At 42.0% G+C, this 13,713-nt stretch overlaps 1 protein-coding gene across 1 annotated transcript; it reads left to right on the forward strand.

Moving 5' to 3' along the window:
- The first annotated feature begins 2,804 nt into the window (after positions 1 to 2,804).
- On the forward strand, positions 2,805 to 13,230 carry ZACN (zinc activated ion channel). Its single transcript, XM_063121508.1, has 9 exons — positions 2,805 to 2,817; positions 3,252 to 3,412; positions 4,852 to 4,896; positions 6,593 to 6,699; positions 8,821 to 8,990; positions 10,370 to 10,494; positions 11,525 to 11,729; positions 12,174 to 12,368; positions 13,181 to 13,230. The coding sequence occupies exons 1-9, from the start codon at positions 2,805 to 2,807 to the stop codon at positions 13,228 to 13,230; spliced, it is 1,071 nt and encodes a 356-aa protein (XP_062977578.1).
- The last annotated feature ends 483 nt before the right edge of the window (positions 13,231 to 13,713 follow it).

Here is a 13,713-nt window from a genome sequence, read left to right on the forward strand (position 1 = left end):
ACATACACTATTGTGTATTTTATAATGGGCTGGTATTGTTTGGAAGGCAAAGAAAGCCCAGGAAGTAAACTTTCAAGGGGCAGCTGTAGGGTAAAAAAAAAGAACCAAGGTGTTGCACTTTTTTTTATATGCAAATAATTGTGAAGCATGGCGGGTGACATCATCATAACCAGGGTATATAGAAAAGTTGTTTTGCATATCTTAGATCATCTCATGATCCAAATAGAGTGGCATCTTCCTCAGGTAGGGTAGATCAAGTGCATGTTGATAGCAATTTATTCTAGGTGGTCCTATTGCCACATAGATTCTGTGGTTGCAAAGCATTTGTAGAATGGGGAAGCATTTGTTGAACTATGTACTTGATGGTTAAGCTTCTAGTCTGCGCAACTACCACCAGCCTGGGTGGGAAGATAAGGCTGAAGGACACAATTTCCAGCAACTCAGGATAGCTCAATCATATGTATGATTGATAGAGATCATACATAGATCCATCCTTATGTGGGATGATGTACCTTGTAACGTGAGGATGACTATGCCAATAATGTAATGTGAGAATGGCCAAATCTGGAAACCACTTCAGAGTTCGGAACTAGCAGGCATTAAATTTGAACTTATGTTTTATTGGTGGCTCCAAGCTGTAGCTGTGCTACTGACTGTGTGGGTAATATTGCACAAATGGCTTTTTGACCTGAGGATTTCTGGTCTCACAGTTACCTTTGGCATTACGCAAACTACACCTGATGCATTTGTAAGGGAAGCAAGACACACAACTAGTTTTTTATTGGTTCTGGGTCTGAGCTTCAGTGAGGCTTTACCAAAAATATAATTGTTTTTATGGTATGTTTTAAGATTTTGTTTCTTGTTTTTTAATGTGGATTTTATTGTTAACCATGAGCATCATTTTTTGGTGGAAAGGCAGGATATAAATAAAATTAAAAGCACTTTTTTTACCTTCAAGGGACAGGGTAGATGAGAGAATAGCTGGAGTTGTCCAATTTTCTCCCACTTCACATGCTATTTCCAAGAGTTCTATATTCCAGATGATGTAGGGAAAAAAGTACTTAATATGATCCCTTGCTCAGTATTCTTCTATTTACTGACGTGAGGTCTATGGAGCACAGAGTCATTTTTTCCCCTTGCAGGGGCCCTACCTTATAAGATATGCTGGCCCAAAAGTTCCAGCAGGAGATCTCTTTGGCAGGCGAGTTACAGCCTGTTTCTTTTTATAAATATTCCTGATGGCTTGTTGAACAGGGTTTTTGGGGGGTCTTTTATGAGTCTTTTACTGTCCTAATGTTTTAAGATTTTAGGTGGTTTGTTGATTTCTTTTAGTTAATTGTTACATTTGTTTGTTTAATATTTTCTAAGTAGCTTTGAATGTTATTTTCATATCCAAAGACAAGCAACTACCAAACTTCACAGCATTGTATTACAAAGAAGGGAATGAAGCGCAACATCAAACTGCGCAGTGAGAGTTCTTCTGAAGTTGCAATACTGAGTTTACCTCAGCACCTTGAATTACGTTAAGGCCTATTCTTCTGCTTTCATGTTGCAGGGCTTTAAAGAAGAAGAAGAAGATGACAAGAATCTGCCTGAATCTCCTTCTCTTATTTGTAGGTATGGTGAATCTCCCATTATTTTGAAGGCGTATACAATCTAATTGATGGGCATCTGCTTTCTGTTCCACTAGTGTAACTATAGATAATTTTTAATCATTAAAAACACAATCCTATGCATGTTGAAACAGAAAAACTCTTACACCTCCCAGCATGGCTGGCCAGAGAATGCTGGGGATTGTAGGATTTTTCCCCCTGTCTAAACATGCATAGGATTGCACTCTAAATTGTTTGGTTATTTTAGTTGTTAAAAATGTTATGAAGTTATGTTACAGAAAGACTATGTATAGATGTGAAAAGCTTTGTTCTGGAAAAGGAGAACAACAAAAAAGACAACTGGGGTTAGGGAACTGCTTGACCTGTAGGCAATTTAAAGAGCTGTGGAAAAGGCAGCATATAAGTACATAATATCACGAATGACTCTGAACACAATTGGATAGGGAATTGGGGTTTCCCCTTTCACCTTGTGGAAGGGCTAAGGAGGGGACTGCTGAAAGGAACGAAATAGCATGTCTTAAGAGGCAGGGTGGGTTTAACCACACAACCAGACCCAGACGTGATATTTAATCACACAACCAGACCCAGACGTGAAAAGCAGGGATGGGAGGGCAGATTAAGGGTATGGTACTGGCCCGACTGGCCCAAGACCTTCTTTTTTTTTTTGTCTGAGGTGAAGATGGCACCCTCCCCACTTGCATTCAATATACAGAAGCTGGCAGCTGAATTTTAATTCAAACACTAGCAATGTACCACACACCTCAGTGCAACAAGCATACTATACTGCATATAGCATGTATCCAGCATCCACCATCTCTATCCACCATCACTGCAGTGCTACTTCTCGCCTCCCGTCTTCTGTCGCCTGAGGTGACTGCCTCATTCTACCTAATAGTAGGGCCAGCTGTGAAATGGCCAACAGACCTGGCTTGCATGATAGGAAAACTGTGAGTATGGGTTGTTGTTGAATTGTAGGTTGTCATTCCACGTGAACCCTTCACTATGGTTTAACCCTGGATTGTTAACCATGAACAACCCAGAGTTCACAACTCAACAACAAATCATGGATTCCCTTCCTGGGTTCCATACCCAACTCATACTCTAGGTTGTTGTTACGTGCAAACCAGGCCATTGTAAGTCAGCATGCAGTAGCAGGTGGTGAATTGGAGGAGAAGGGGGTTCCAGACAGCAATGGGCCAAGATGGTACGTAGTGGTGCATTCTGCTGATGCCAGCCCTGTTTATTACTGTACATGTTGCTTTGTTTGCCTTAGCAATAATTGGATGTATCCAGACCAAGAATCTTTAACCTGAGGCTGCAGATATAGCAATTGGCAGAACCTCTGGATGCACCCTACAGTGGTCCCAGCCAGCATGACTAATGCCAGAGATGATGGAAGTTGTTATTCAAAAAATCCAAAGGGCACCAGGTTAGGGAAAGCTGATGTACATGAATAGCCCAAATATAGGAAAACAGTTACTACTGTCTTAGAACTGGGAGCAGAATACAGATTACATTTAAAATTATTGCCCAAATCCTCCACATTTACAACCCAAATGTATCAATATTTGGTTTGAGCTGGAGAATATTGTGAAAGAGATTTAGTCTGAAAGGGGCTACTCTGTGTTTTGCTTTTAGCAGCTGTGCCTCAGACAACTTGGCAGAATTCCTCCACGTCTTTGGGAAAACAGCTATTAGAATCACTGCTAGATACATACAGCCTGTACCAGACACCCAGAAACGGGACCAATCCCCTTCTGGTGAATATCACTGTGGAGATGTCAAATGTGCTAAATGTGGTATGTATGATAGTTTTTAAACACTTACAAATTGAAATTCTGCCTCAAAATAAAGTAAAAAATATATATAAAGTCCAGATGAAACTGAGGGGCTGCCTTCACCGTGCTGAGTTGGTGCCACCTCCCTCCAAAACCCTGCGGTTTTACTCCTCTGTGGGGTTTCCGGCAGCCATCTGGGTACCAGAGCTGCGCTCTTGCGCTCTTCCTGGTGGAACGTGACCAATCACCAGTCACCTTCCACCAGGGACTGCCCCTGAATTGGCCCTGGAGCGACATCAGACAGTGGAAAAGCTGTACAGCCCTCACTCCCATTGAAAAAGTCCAGATAAGTCCCTGACTTTTTCAATGCGTAGCTTTGCGGGAAAGCCCCACGGTGGCTGCGAAGCTGCATCTGCATCATATAACTGATACAGCACAGACTCGCAACCACTGTGTGGCTTTCCTAGTGTATAGACAGCCTCCTGTCTGTACGCGGTCTGTCTATAACACTGATCTTAAAGGAATTGCACTGGCTGCTTAGATGCTTCCGGTCGGAATTCAAGGTGTTGGTAATGACGTTTAAAGCCCTAAACGGCTTGGGACCTCGATACTTGAGGGAGCGCCTCTCTTTATATATGGCTGCCCGAGACTTGAGATCTGTTGGAGGAGCCCTTCTCCGCATCCCACCAGCACAACACATTCGCTATGCTGGGACAAGGGAGAGGGCTTTCTCTGTTGTGGCACCCCGACTGTGGAATGCTCTCCCCTTGGAGGCCCAATTGGTGCCAACGCTGATTTTATTCCAGCGCCAAGTGAAAACATGGCTTTTTAACAAAGCTTTAAAATGAATTCACTAAGTTGGCGCATTGTTTTAACTGTTTTAATAGTTTTACTGCTTTTAAATTATATATGGTTTTAACTTGGTTTATGGTTTAATTTGTTTTTAGCTGTGTATATTTACTGTTTTATACTGTATGCTTTTATCTGTACACCGCCCTGAAATCTTATTGATATAGGGCGGGATATAATGTTTTAAATAAATTAATAAATGAAATAGATTGCTCCCAGGTTCTGCTATGGAAATAATTTGGGGACCAGAGCTGTGCTGCTCTATATTTTTAGTTTAATGTTAAGACTGGTGTTTTAAATTATGTATAAATTGTGTATTTTTACTATGTTGTATACTGCCCTGGGCTTTGTTGGAAGAAAGGATGGTATATTGATAAATAAATAATGACAAGGAAGCCACAATAGGGCTTCTTGGCAATATGAAAAGGCTGGGCTTGCGGGGAATGATGTGCCATGAAAATGTTGTAAGCTATTGTATGACTTTTACAACGGGGATTTAAAAAAAGGAGTACATTGAGTGTGTGTGTGCAAATGCATGAGAGAGAAAGAGAGAGAGGGTAATGCATAAAGGTTGGAAGGAAAACTGATCTTGAATCATTATTTTTCCATAGGACATCTTGGACTACACTATCTCATCCGTCCTGATCTTGAATCAGGTATTGCTTTTTCTTATATATTAACTGGGAAGTAATAGGGGATGGAGGGGCTCTGAAGGAAGGGAGAGAGGCTCCAGTGTCCCAATCCTCCACTTAGAAATGCCATTAAAATGCACAAATAATGTGTCTGTGCCCCCCTACTTTAGCTAGCCAGTAATCTTCCATTTTTTTTCAGACTCAGGACCCACAAATAACCCCAACCTCCAACATGAGAGCAGGGCAGGATCTATACTACTGCTTTATAATGGTATTGACAACTGTTGGGGCCCAGGGGCTTATCTATATGGCTTGTTTACCTCAACCTAAATGTGTATATTCACGTTTTAGGTTACATGACACAGCCGTCCATTCGCCGCAGCGCCGGGTTTTTAACTAGATAATGCGCATCTTCACATTCGCGATTTAACACAACTTTTAGATTATGTCTGTGTTTGCACCACGTTATGGCTATGTGTCTTTGGGGGAGCTAAATCGGATTTTGACATGTGGGCGGAGCTTTGAGGGTAGGCTACGTGATTGGCTGATTTCCCGATTTCACACCAATCGGCTGCCTTGTTCGTTTGCGCCAAGTTTAGTTTGAAGCTTCTTAAAATAAATGTATTCCTGTATTTATATATTTATTATTATTATTATTATTATTTGTTTATATAGCACCATCAATGTACATGGTGCTGTACAGATTACACAGTAAATATTGCATTTCTGTCCTGCCCAATATGTGAAGCTCTCTGGGTGGTTAACAAAAACAAAGAGGGGGAAACAGGCAGCCAGACGGAGACGTGTTCTGCTGCCTCGTTCCTTTCCCTCTGCTGCCTCGTTCCCTTACCCCCCCGCACCCGATTTGTCTGCCCCTGCCTATATATGAATCTGCAGAGCTCCACATATAAAATTGATAGCTTCGCTACTCTCTCCTCCGTAGCTTTGTATCTGCGAATGTGCATATATGCGCATGTATGCATTTATAACTACAGCACAAAAAAAGTTCAAGACATAAATTGCTGTTGCTGCTGCATTGTGACACTCTTTACCTACATTTGAATCAACAAAAAATCGGGTTTATATTTAATGAGGAGCAATCACGTTGTCATATAAATGGTGGCCAGGACACACTCCACATACTGTTTTCAAACTGCTTTCAAAGTGTTATATCCTGCTTGGTGTAGATCTGGCCTCTGATTCATTTTTTTAAATAGACATGACCCTCTTTCTGTTCCTACTTACTACCTCTCTCAAGGTAGAACTATACTGCAAATATACTGGTTTAATAGTCATTCCTTCTCCCTAGGGAAGCTGGGAACCATAGTTGAGATGGGAGGATGGAAATAAGAGATCTCTAGCCAAGAAACCTTAGCATTGTAAATTACTGTTGTTGGGATCTGTGAGAAGAAGCCATGACAGTTGAACTTGTATAAACTATAATGACCTCGTTTTCTTCTCCTCTCCGTTTTTTTAAAAAATAAAATGTTGTGGTGCCCACTGGTGCAGCTCACCTTAGGTCAGTTGTCAATCTCAACCTTCAAGATCAATGGGATAGAAAATGATGTCACAGTCATGCTGAGTTTACTTTATCTGAGCCACTTAGCTGCTCAGAGCTTGGTCATATCTGTGGAATGGTTGGCTTCACTTAGACTGTAGCTTGGAAAGGGCTTGGGTGGGGAGAAACAAAATTAATTAGTTCTTTTACTGAATTTCTCAGTCATGGTACAATAAACGGCTGGCTTGGGATGAGGCAGATTACCCTTTCAGCACCATCACTGTGCCCTGGAGTTTCCTGTGGACTCCATCTCTCACAGTTCAAGAAGCGTAAGTAGTACTGAAAAAAGGTAAGGGAAAGAAACTGTCTGTTCTAAGGATTTCTCCAATGTCTGCCGGTGCAAAGGCATAGGGCATATGAAAAGAACAGCCTATGCTGGACCGGACCAAAGACTAGACTGCCTGGTGTCCTACTTCATAGAGGACAGTCTTCTGCCTGAAGGTGTCTTCTTTTTGATGGTCTGCCCAGTCAAAGCCTGTTTAAAGTCAAAGAACCATAAGAAGGGAGAGCAGAGGCTTTGAAATTACCCATTACATCCAGAGTTAGCACCTGGACAGCAGACTGAGTAGGCACACAGGTCACCTGGTCCACAGCCTTCCCCCACTAAGGTGAGATGTATTTCTATTAAAATGCTAGTTATTAGTTCTAAATTTGTTTTGTACATATAAATTATCATATGCAAATATTATGCAAATTGGTGCCCTCTTTTTTGTGATGTGTGAATGGCCACCTTGTTAAAGGCCTGTCACATCCAGCACTCTCATCTCCAGCAGTAGCCAGGCAGGTGGCCCTGGGAAGCTCACCTACAGAGCAAAAGGGCCAACGCCATCCCAGTGTCTTGTCATCAGAGGTGTTGCTGCTTCTGAATGTGGAATTATCTGAATTTATCCCTTTCCATAAATTTGCCTAATCCTTCCGTAAAGCATCCATCTTCTTCTCAAAGGCAGGAAACTGTATAGCTATTTTACGTAGGGCAGATCAGCAGGCTGTCATACCATCTCTCTCTTGGCCTCTGTGCCCACTGACAAGAGTCCCATTCTCTGTGAACACAGAAGAGTGCAATTTATCGGGAAAAATGTTACCTAAACATAAATGCCCCATGTGGATTCCACTCCTGCCACTTTCATGCATTAAGATGTTACCATGCTTAGAGAGTGGTGGAAACTGTTATCAAAACTGAGTGAGGCGGAGGAGGTCTTCATAGCAAAAAGCTGACCATGCCATCGTTGCTCAACCACACTGGGTGGTATCCAATGTTAGTCCTACTTAGAGTAGACCCACTGAAATGAATGTGGCTTTAGTTAGACTGGGGTGTAGGCAACCTTTTCATATCCACAGTCACATTTCTACAAGTTAAGTTATTCACACTTTCTTTTTTTAAACAGCCTGCTTCTATGGGCCACTTCTATTTTGAAGAAAAAGCAGCTGCAGAAGCCCCTGACATACTCCTGATCCAGATCAAGCGCCCAAGTAAATTTCCTGTCAAAAATCCACCCCAAATACCATCTGCCCCCAAAGAAGCTGCAAACAGCTTCTCTGCGTTGTGGGAAGTAGCAGCTGGGAAGGTGGTGATTTTCAGCAGGAAACTTGTGTGGGGCTCCAATCAAAACCATGTCTGCATTGGGGTCCCACAGCTGCTTTTAATTCAAAGTAAAGGCTGGCAGTTTAAAGCACACTGTGTGTTTTTTTTTTAAAAAAGAAAAAGCGCCATCAACAACGTCTTATGTAGTTTGACACTTAAACTGCATGTGATGGCAAGAGACCTGTGACAGCCCCAAACATCAGACCGTCCCAATCATCTCTAATGTGGAGCTGCACTTTAAGGTGGTGAAGGGTGCTCATCACTGCACCCCACCCCAGCTTAAAACGTGATCAGGATTGACCTTCACTTGAAGTCACAGGACTGCTGCTGCTAAGTATAGTCGAGCTGTAAGACTCCATATTAAAGTTCTCTGCTTCATTTGCAAAGCCTCTTTGGATTGTGGAGCAGCAGTTTGGGTTATTTATTTATTTATTGATCTTACTATGCTCCCTTCTAAATATATAGCAATGAAGCATGGAATTGTCCCTTGGAGCCTACAGCATTTGGATCGCACATGTGCATGGCACAGTGATAGGCAATTACATTCGCCCTTCCTTTGTTCCTATCAATAAGGAAGAGTGCAGGTGATCTTCATAGTAGATACTCTCTCCTTTGCCAAAGCAGCATCAGTGCACACAACAGAGGTTTGAGGACCCTTCTTGGTAAAGAGCTTCTAAGGCCTAGAGGAGGAAGCAAGAGCATTTTCTCTGGTTTGAGAATTCCATGGTGAAGTTTCATACTTGCAAAGAAAAGTATAAAATTGGGACAAGCAGCACTCTTCTCTCATGGCACCTTTCTCCTACTGAAGGTTTGATGTAGCATGGAAGACTGAATCACCTTATGTGGTGCTGCACAGTGATGGGAAAGCAGAGTTTCAACTCTCTCTGCGCATTGACAGCAACTGCAACTTTGATCTCTTTTACTACCCACGTGATAGAACTAACTGCACTTTAAGCTTCTTCTCTCTGGCCAGCAAAGGTAGGCAAGTTGTCTGCTAGTTCTCATGCACAGAATGGCATTCTGTTCAAACCCTGCAAGCCAAATTCTCCAAGGATCCCTTCTTAGATACCTGATACAAGTCCAAGTTCTTCTGGAGGTCTTTCACTTTATTCCTGCTGCCTGTACACACAGCAGCAGTTTGGGCTTCTAACAGGAGGGGGGAACATGTGGTGCTCCAGAACTTGATGGATTGCAACTCCCATCAACCCTAAGCAGCATAGCCAACAGTGAAGGATGTGGGAGTTGCAGTCCAAGAACATCTGCAGGGCCACATGTTCCACATCCCTGGCTTACAAGAATGATGCTTGTTTGCTAGGGTGGATGCAAGATGGCTGGTGATAAAGCTATGAAGAATGCATACAAACCAAGAGCATGGACAGTGTTTGTCACACATTGCCTGGCTAAGATGGGCAATTGCCAAGTGTTTTACTTTAAGAAGAGTGGGATGATGTCAGACATTGTGTACATTGCCCAGTAAATATGCACAGCTTCTACATAAAGTTAATACATTACTCAGGCATATCTCCCAAGTGGAGAACGCACACATTGACCAGCCAAGGTGCAACATATGCAGCTGACATGGTCTGCTTGTGCACATTCTTCAACATAACTGCCAGTCAGTTGGACAATGTGCAAAATATCCTGTTCATCCTGCCCTTTTCTGCACATTCTCCACTCAAGTCACATTAGCCATAACTTGTATGTTTGGGCAGGGGAAAACAACCATTTGGAATACAGATGGTACCTTCCAACCTGTAGACTTCACAATCTCCTCTGGGTCATCTCTGTGTTGGTGCTTACATTGGTGGCAGTAAGTTAGGCCAAGAAGTTATCAGCATTTGGGAAGACCAAACAGGTTGCTAGGCTGCCATGACCAGCAAAAAAAAAAAAAAGGAGCAAAACCACAGCTACTACAACCTGATGAATCACTTCCTCACTCCCAAATCCTAGCTCCTTCCTCACTAGCCCTTTTCCTGGTCAGCCTGTGAATTAGCCCTTAACAAGTGCTGATTCACATATTTAGTTTGAAGTTCTCATACAACAATTACGCCACCTCTTTTTAGTTTAGAAAGATTTTCTTTGAAATTGCCAAAGTACCAACTTAAATAAATGTCCCATGTGAGGAATTTCACAGCCTCTGATAGAACTGTATGGATTTAGCCCTAAGAGGAAATAGTTTGGATTAAAGGAATTCTGTCGTGGAAAAGAGCAGATGTCTCTCAACACTTAAATGACCCTTGAAGCTCAATTTCTCCGATTGGAGAGTGGGTAGCTATTTGCTAGCTTTCCTAAATTGTCTCTTTGCTGAAATGTTCCCAAAATGTATTTTTGATATATTTTTTAATGACTCTTTCAAGTCAGTGAGCTGGAATTCAAGGTCTCCATCGAAAATAAAATTCTGAATGTAAAGCGTGAATATCTTGTCGTGGATATGAATATCACAAGCCAAAGAAATGGGCCACAGCCTTATTTCATAGTGCTGGTAAGAAGATGACTTGGACAATGCATAAATGGTTTCTTTACTGGGTCCTATCCTCCCAGCGGATTGGTGCTGGGTGGGAGTTTCATAATGAAGTCATGCTCTGCATCATATGCTTCAGTCCTACTGAACTGGAAATGGACAAAGTGGATGTCTGATGGGGGTATATAGAATACTATTGGTTTGCTCAGCCATAGAAAAGAGATTTTTTTAAAAAGGAATTTAAAAGGTTTATAAGCTGCCTAGGGTAAACCCTACCAAAGCAGCATACAACAAAAGTTAAAAGAACAACACATAGCAAAACTATCAAAGCTAACAATGAAAACTAGACATTACCAGATGCACAGTGGTCCCAATAAAATCCTCCCTTGCCCAGCAAATTATCTAGGTGATGTCTAGATGGTGGCAGCAGCTATATTGGCAGCTGAATCCCAATGATGGCCTATCCAAACTGAGGCCTTGCTCTCACTCTGAATTAGGTACTTCAGCCTTCAGTGTTATTGCCACAATGCCAAATCTGATTAGCTATTTGATACTTTTATCATCATGTTCATATCTTGATTAGCTGGGATCACACTGTAAGGAAGAACAGCACTAAAGCAGCTTATCCAGACGGGCAACAGATAGCAGGTGAAGCAGTGCAAAAAGTAAACTATTGCAATCTTTTCAGGGCCTCAATTTCATGACAAAAATGTTCATCTATGACTATTCAGTGCTGCCCTGGCATATGCATGCTTTTAGGCAACTTTATTTCTTTCTGCATTTATTGGACAGAATGATCAGCTTGTCCATTTGGCTTGTGAAAATTATGTTTTAATTTTGTTTGACTTTCACTTTAAACTTCTGTTTTAGACAATGGGGCATCTTTCATGACAGGTAGCAAGCTTGTGTGCTTGATTTGGTATTTACAGGGAGCTTGATGAAATAAATACAATGGGTCTTACCAATGTCCAACATAAACACTTTTGGTGGGACCCACAAAGGCTCAAATACTTTTTTCCTTTTACCATGAACTCTGGCCTTTTCCCTCCAGATAATTCTAAAAAACACAGGAATGCGAACCATCCTTTCTTTGATTGTGCCGAGCATTGCACTTGTAGTAGCTGATCTCTGCGGCTTCCTTATCCCCCTTGAACACAGGCTGTCATACATGATCACCTTGTTACTTGCATTCCTCGTGTTCCACTCTTCAGTTATTGGCTCTCTACCAGCATCATCTTCCTGCAGTCCTCTGATCAGTAAGTTGAAATATGCCGAAAAATATCAAGCAGCAAACAACAAATGTTGTTGCAAACAACAAATGTTAGTCCTGTGTTGAGATTCCACACACATACAACTGTTCTGTGTAATACTGGCAGCCAGTTACGTTGGGTGAAAAAACACATAATGGGCTGGTTTGTATGTCACCCTAAGCCATATTGCGAATAAGCCATGGTGGGTTGGTTGTTCGCAGAACAACTCACGGTAAGCCTGGCAGATGATCAGGCTTACTATAGCTTGTTCTTCCCCCTCCTCCCCGCTGGGTTTCCTAGCTTTGCAGTTTTTGCTCCATTCTAAAAGATTGAAATGCCTTTCTTAAGACTTAGTTACTGATAGTAAGTGGTTTCAACTAAAACATGCTAGTATTTTTGGTACTTGATCAACAACAGATTAGTTAATTTCTACCTTCTTCCAACCTACAGGTTATTATTATACTGGTCTCCTGATGTTACTATTCCTTAGCACAATTGAGACTATCTTGGTGACAAAGCTGGTTGCTGACAACATCAGTCTTTGGCAGAATTGTAGATTTCAAGGGAAAAAAGCTAAAATCACCATTACATTGCCTAAAGAACAAAGCTGTCATCCAGAAGATACAAAAGATCCTGCGATGAGTGGTAAGTGCATCCCAGAGTGCAGGACACGGAATAACGGGCTGAAGTTACAAGAAGTCAGATTCCGGCTGGACATCAGGAAAAACTTCCTGACTGTTAGAGCAGTATGACAATGAAACCAGTTACCTAGGGAGGTTGTGGGCTCTCCCACACTAGAGGCATTCAAGAGGCAGCTGGACAACCATCTGTCGGGTATGCTTTAGGGTGGATTCCTGCACTGAGCAGGGGGTTGGACTCAATGGCCTTTAGGCCCCTTCCAACTCTACTATTCTATGAAGAGGAATGAATAAACTAGAAGAGTGACATTTCGAAGCAAAGGGACCTTTCAGTCTAATGACACAAATTCTGATCCATTTAAAGCTGTTTGGTAGGAAGGTGGTCTACTGCAAAAGACTTTTAAAAATCTAAAGTCTTATCTTTTTTTATTTTATGCTCACACAGTTCTGGTGCCGCTGTTTTAATGTTTTAAGTGTAAGCCACAAGGTCTTGGCCGAAAGAGTGGGGTGTCAATTCATTAGTAGAAGGATTATCCCTCCCCCCCCCCCCCCAACATTGCCATATTGCTGCAAGAGAGGGGAAATTATTCGGAATGTCTATAGGAGAGAAGCAACTGTGGCCCTGTGACATTCCCAAATATACACCTTGCTCTTACCTTGAAACCTTAAAGTATGACTGCTCTCTTCTAATTACCTCCCCAACAAGCATTTACCCCACAAAGACAACACAACAACACTTAAAGAGGGCTCCTACGTTCAGAATTTTTCAAGCCCAACCATTTCTGAATTCTGATCAAAGGCACAATTTCTTTGTTGCAGACTATGGGCCCAAACATCAGTGCTTGGAAAAGGTTTTGGCTCCTCACTGAACAGAATTAAGAACATATTAACAAATATTTTAAAGTGATTTGAAGTCAGCTCATCAAATAGCATCTGTGTATTCTCTCAAGGTCATTCCATAATACAGGGATAAGCAACCTTATGCCTATAAGCCCCAGCCAATATGGCCAATGAGCATGGATTATGGGAGTTGTAGTCCAAAACATTTCGAGAGCACTGAGATGCCTATTCCTGCAATAATGCTTCAGGTATACTTTTTGGCTGTATCTCAGATTCTGCTTATTTGGTCTTCGGTGACAGTGGCCTTGTTCAGATGACATGCTAAACCATGCTGCTTAACCACAAAATGATTAACGAAATGCTTAACTGTGGTTAACAGTGTCATTTGACACAGTTACCCTAACCATCTGCTCTATTAACCACATTGTGGTTAGGCTCGCTAACGCTGTTGTGCAACATGGTTAGCGGCACTAACCATGGCTAAAAGTGTTGTCTGACAGGTGTCTGTGGTT

Source organism: Elgaria multicarinata, chromosome 3 (assembly GCF_023053635.1).
Source record: "Elgaria multicarinata webbii isolate HBS135686 ecotype San Diego chromosome 3, rElgMul1.1.pri, whole genome shotgun sequence".
Taxonomy (NCBI): Eukaryota; Metazoa; Chordata; class Lepidosauria; order Squamata; family Anguidae; genus Elgaria; species Elgaria multicarinata.

Coding starts and splice junctions, on each gene's coding strand:
- ZACN (XM_063121508.1), top strand. Junction 4,897..6,592: donor CCGTCCTGATCTTGAATCAG/GTATTGCTTTTT, acceptor TGAATTTCTCAG/TCATGGTACAATAAACGGCT. Junction 12,369..13,180: donor AAAAGATCCTGCGATGAGTG/GTAAGTGCATCC, acceptor TCTTTGTTGCAG/ACTATGGGCCCAAACATCAG.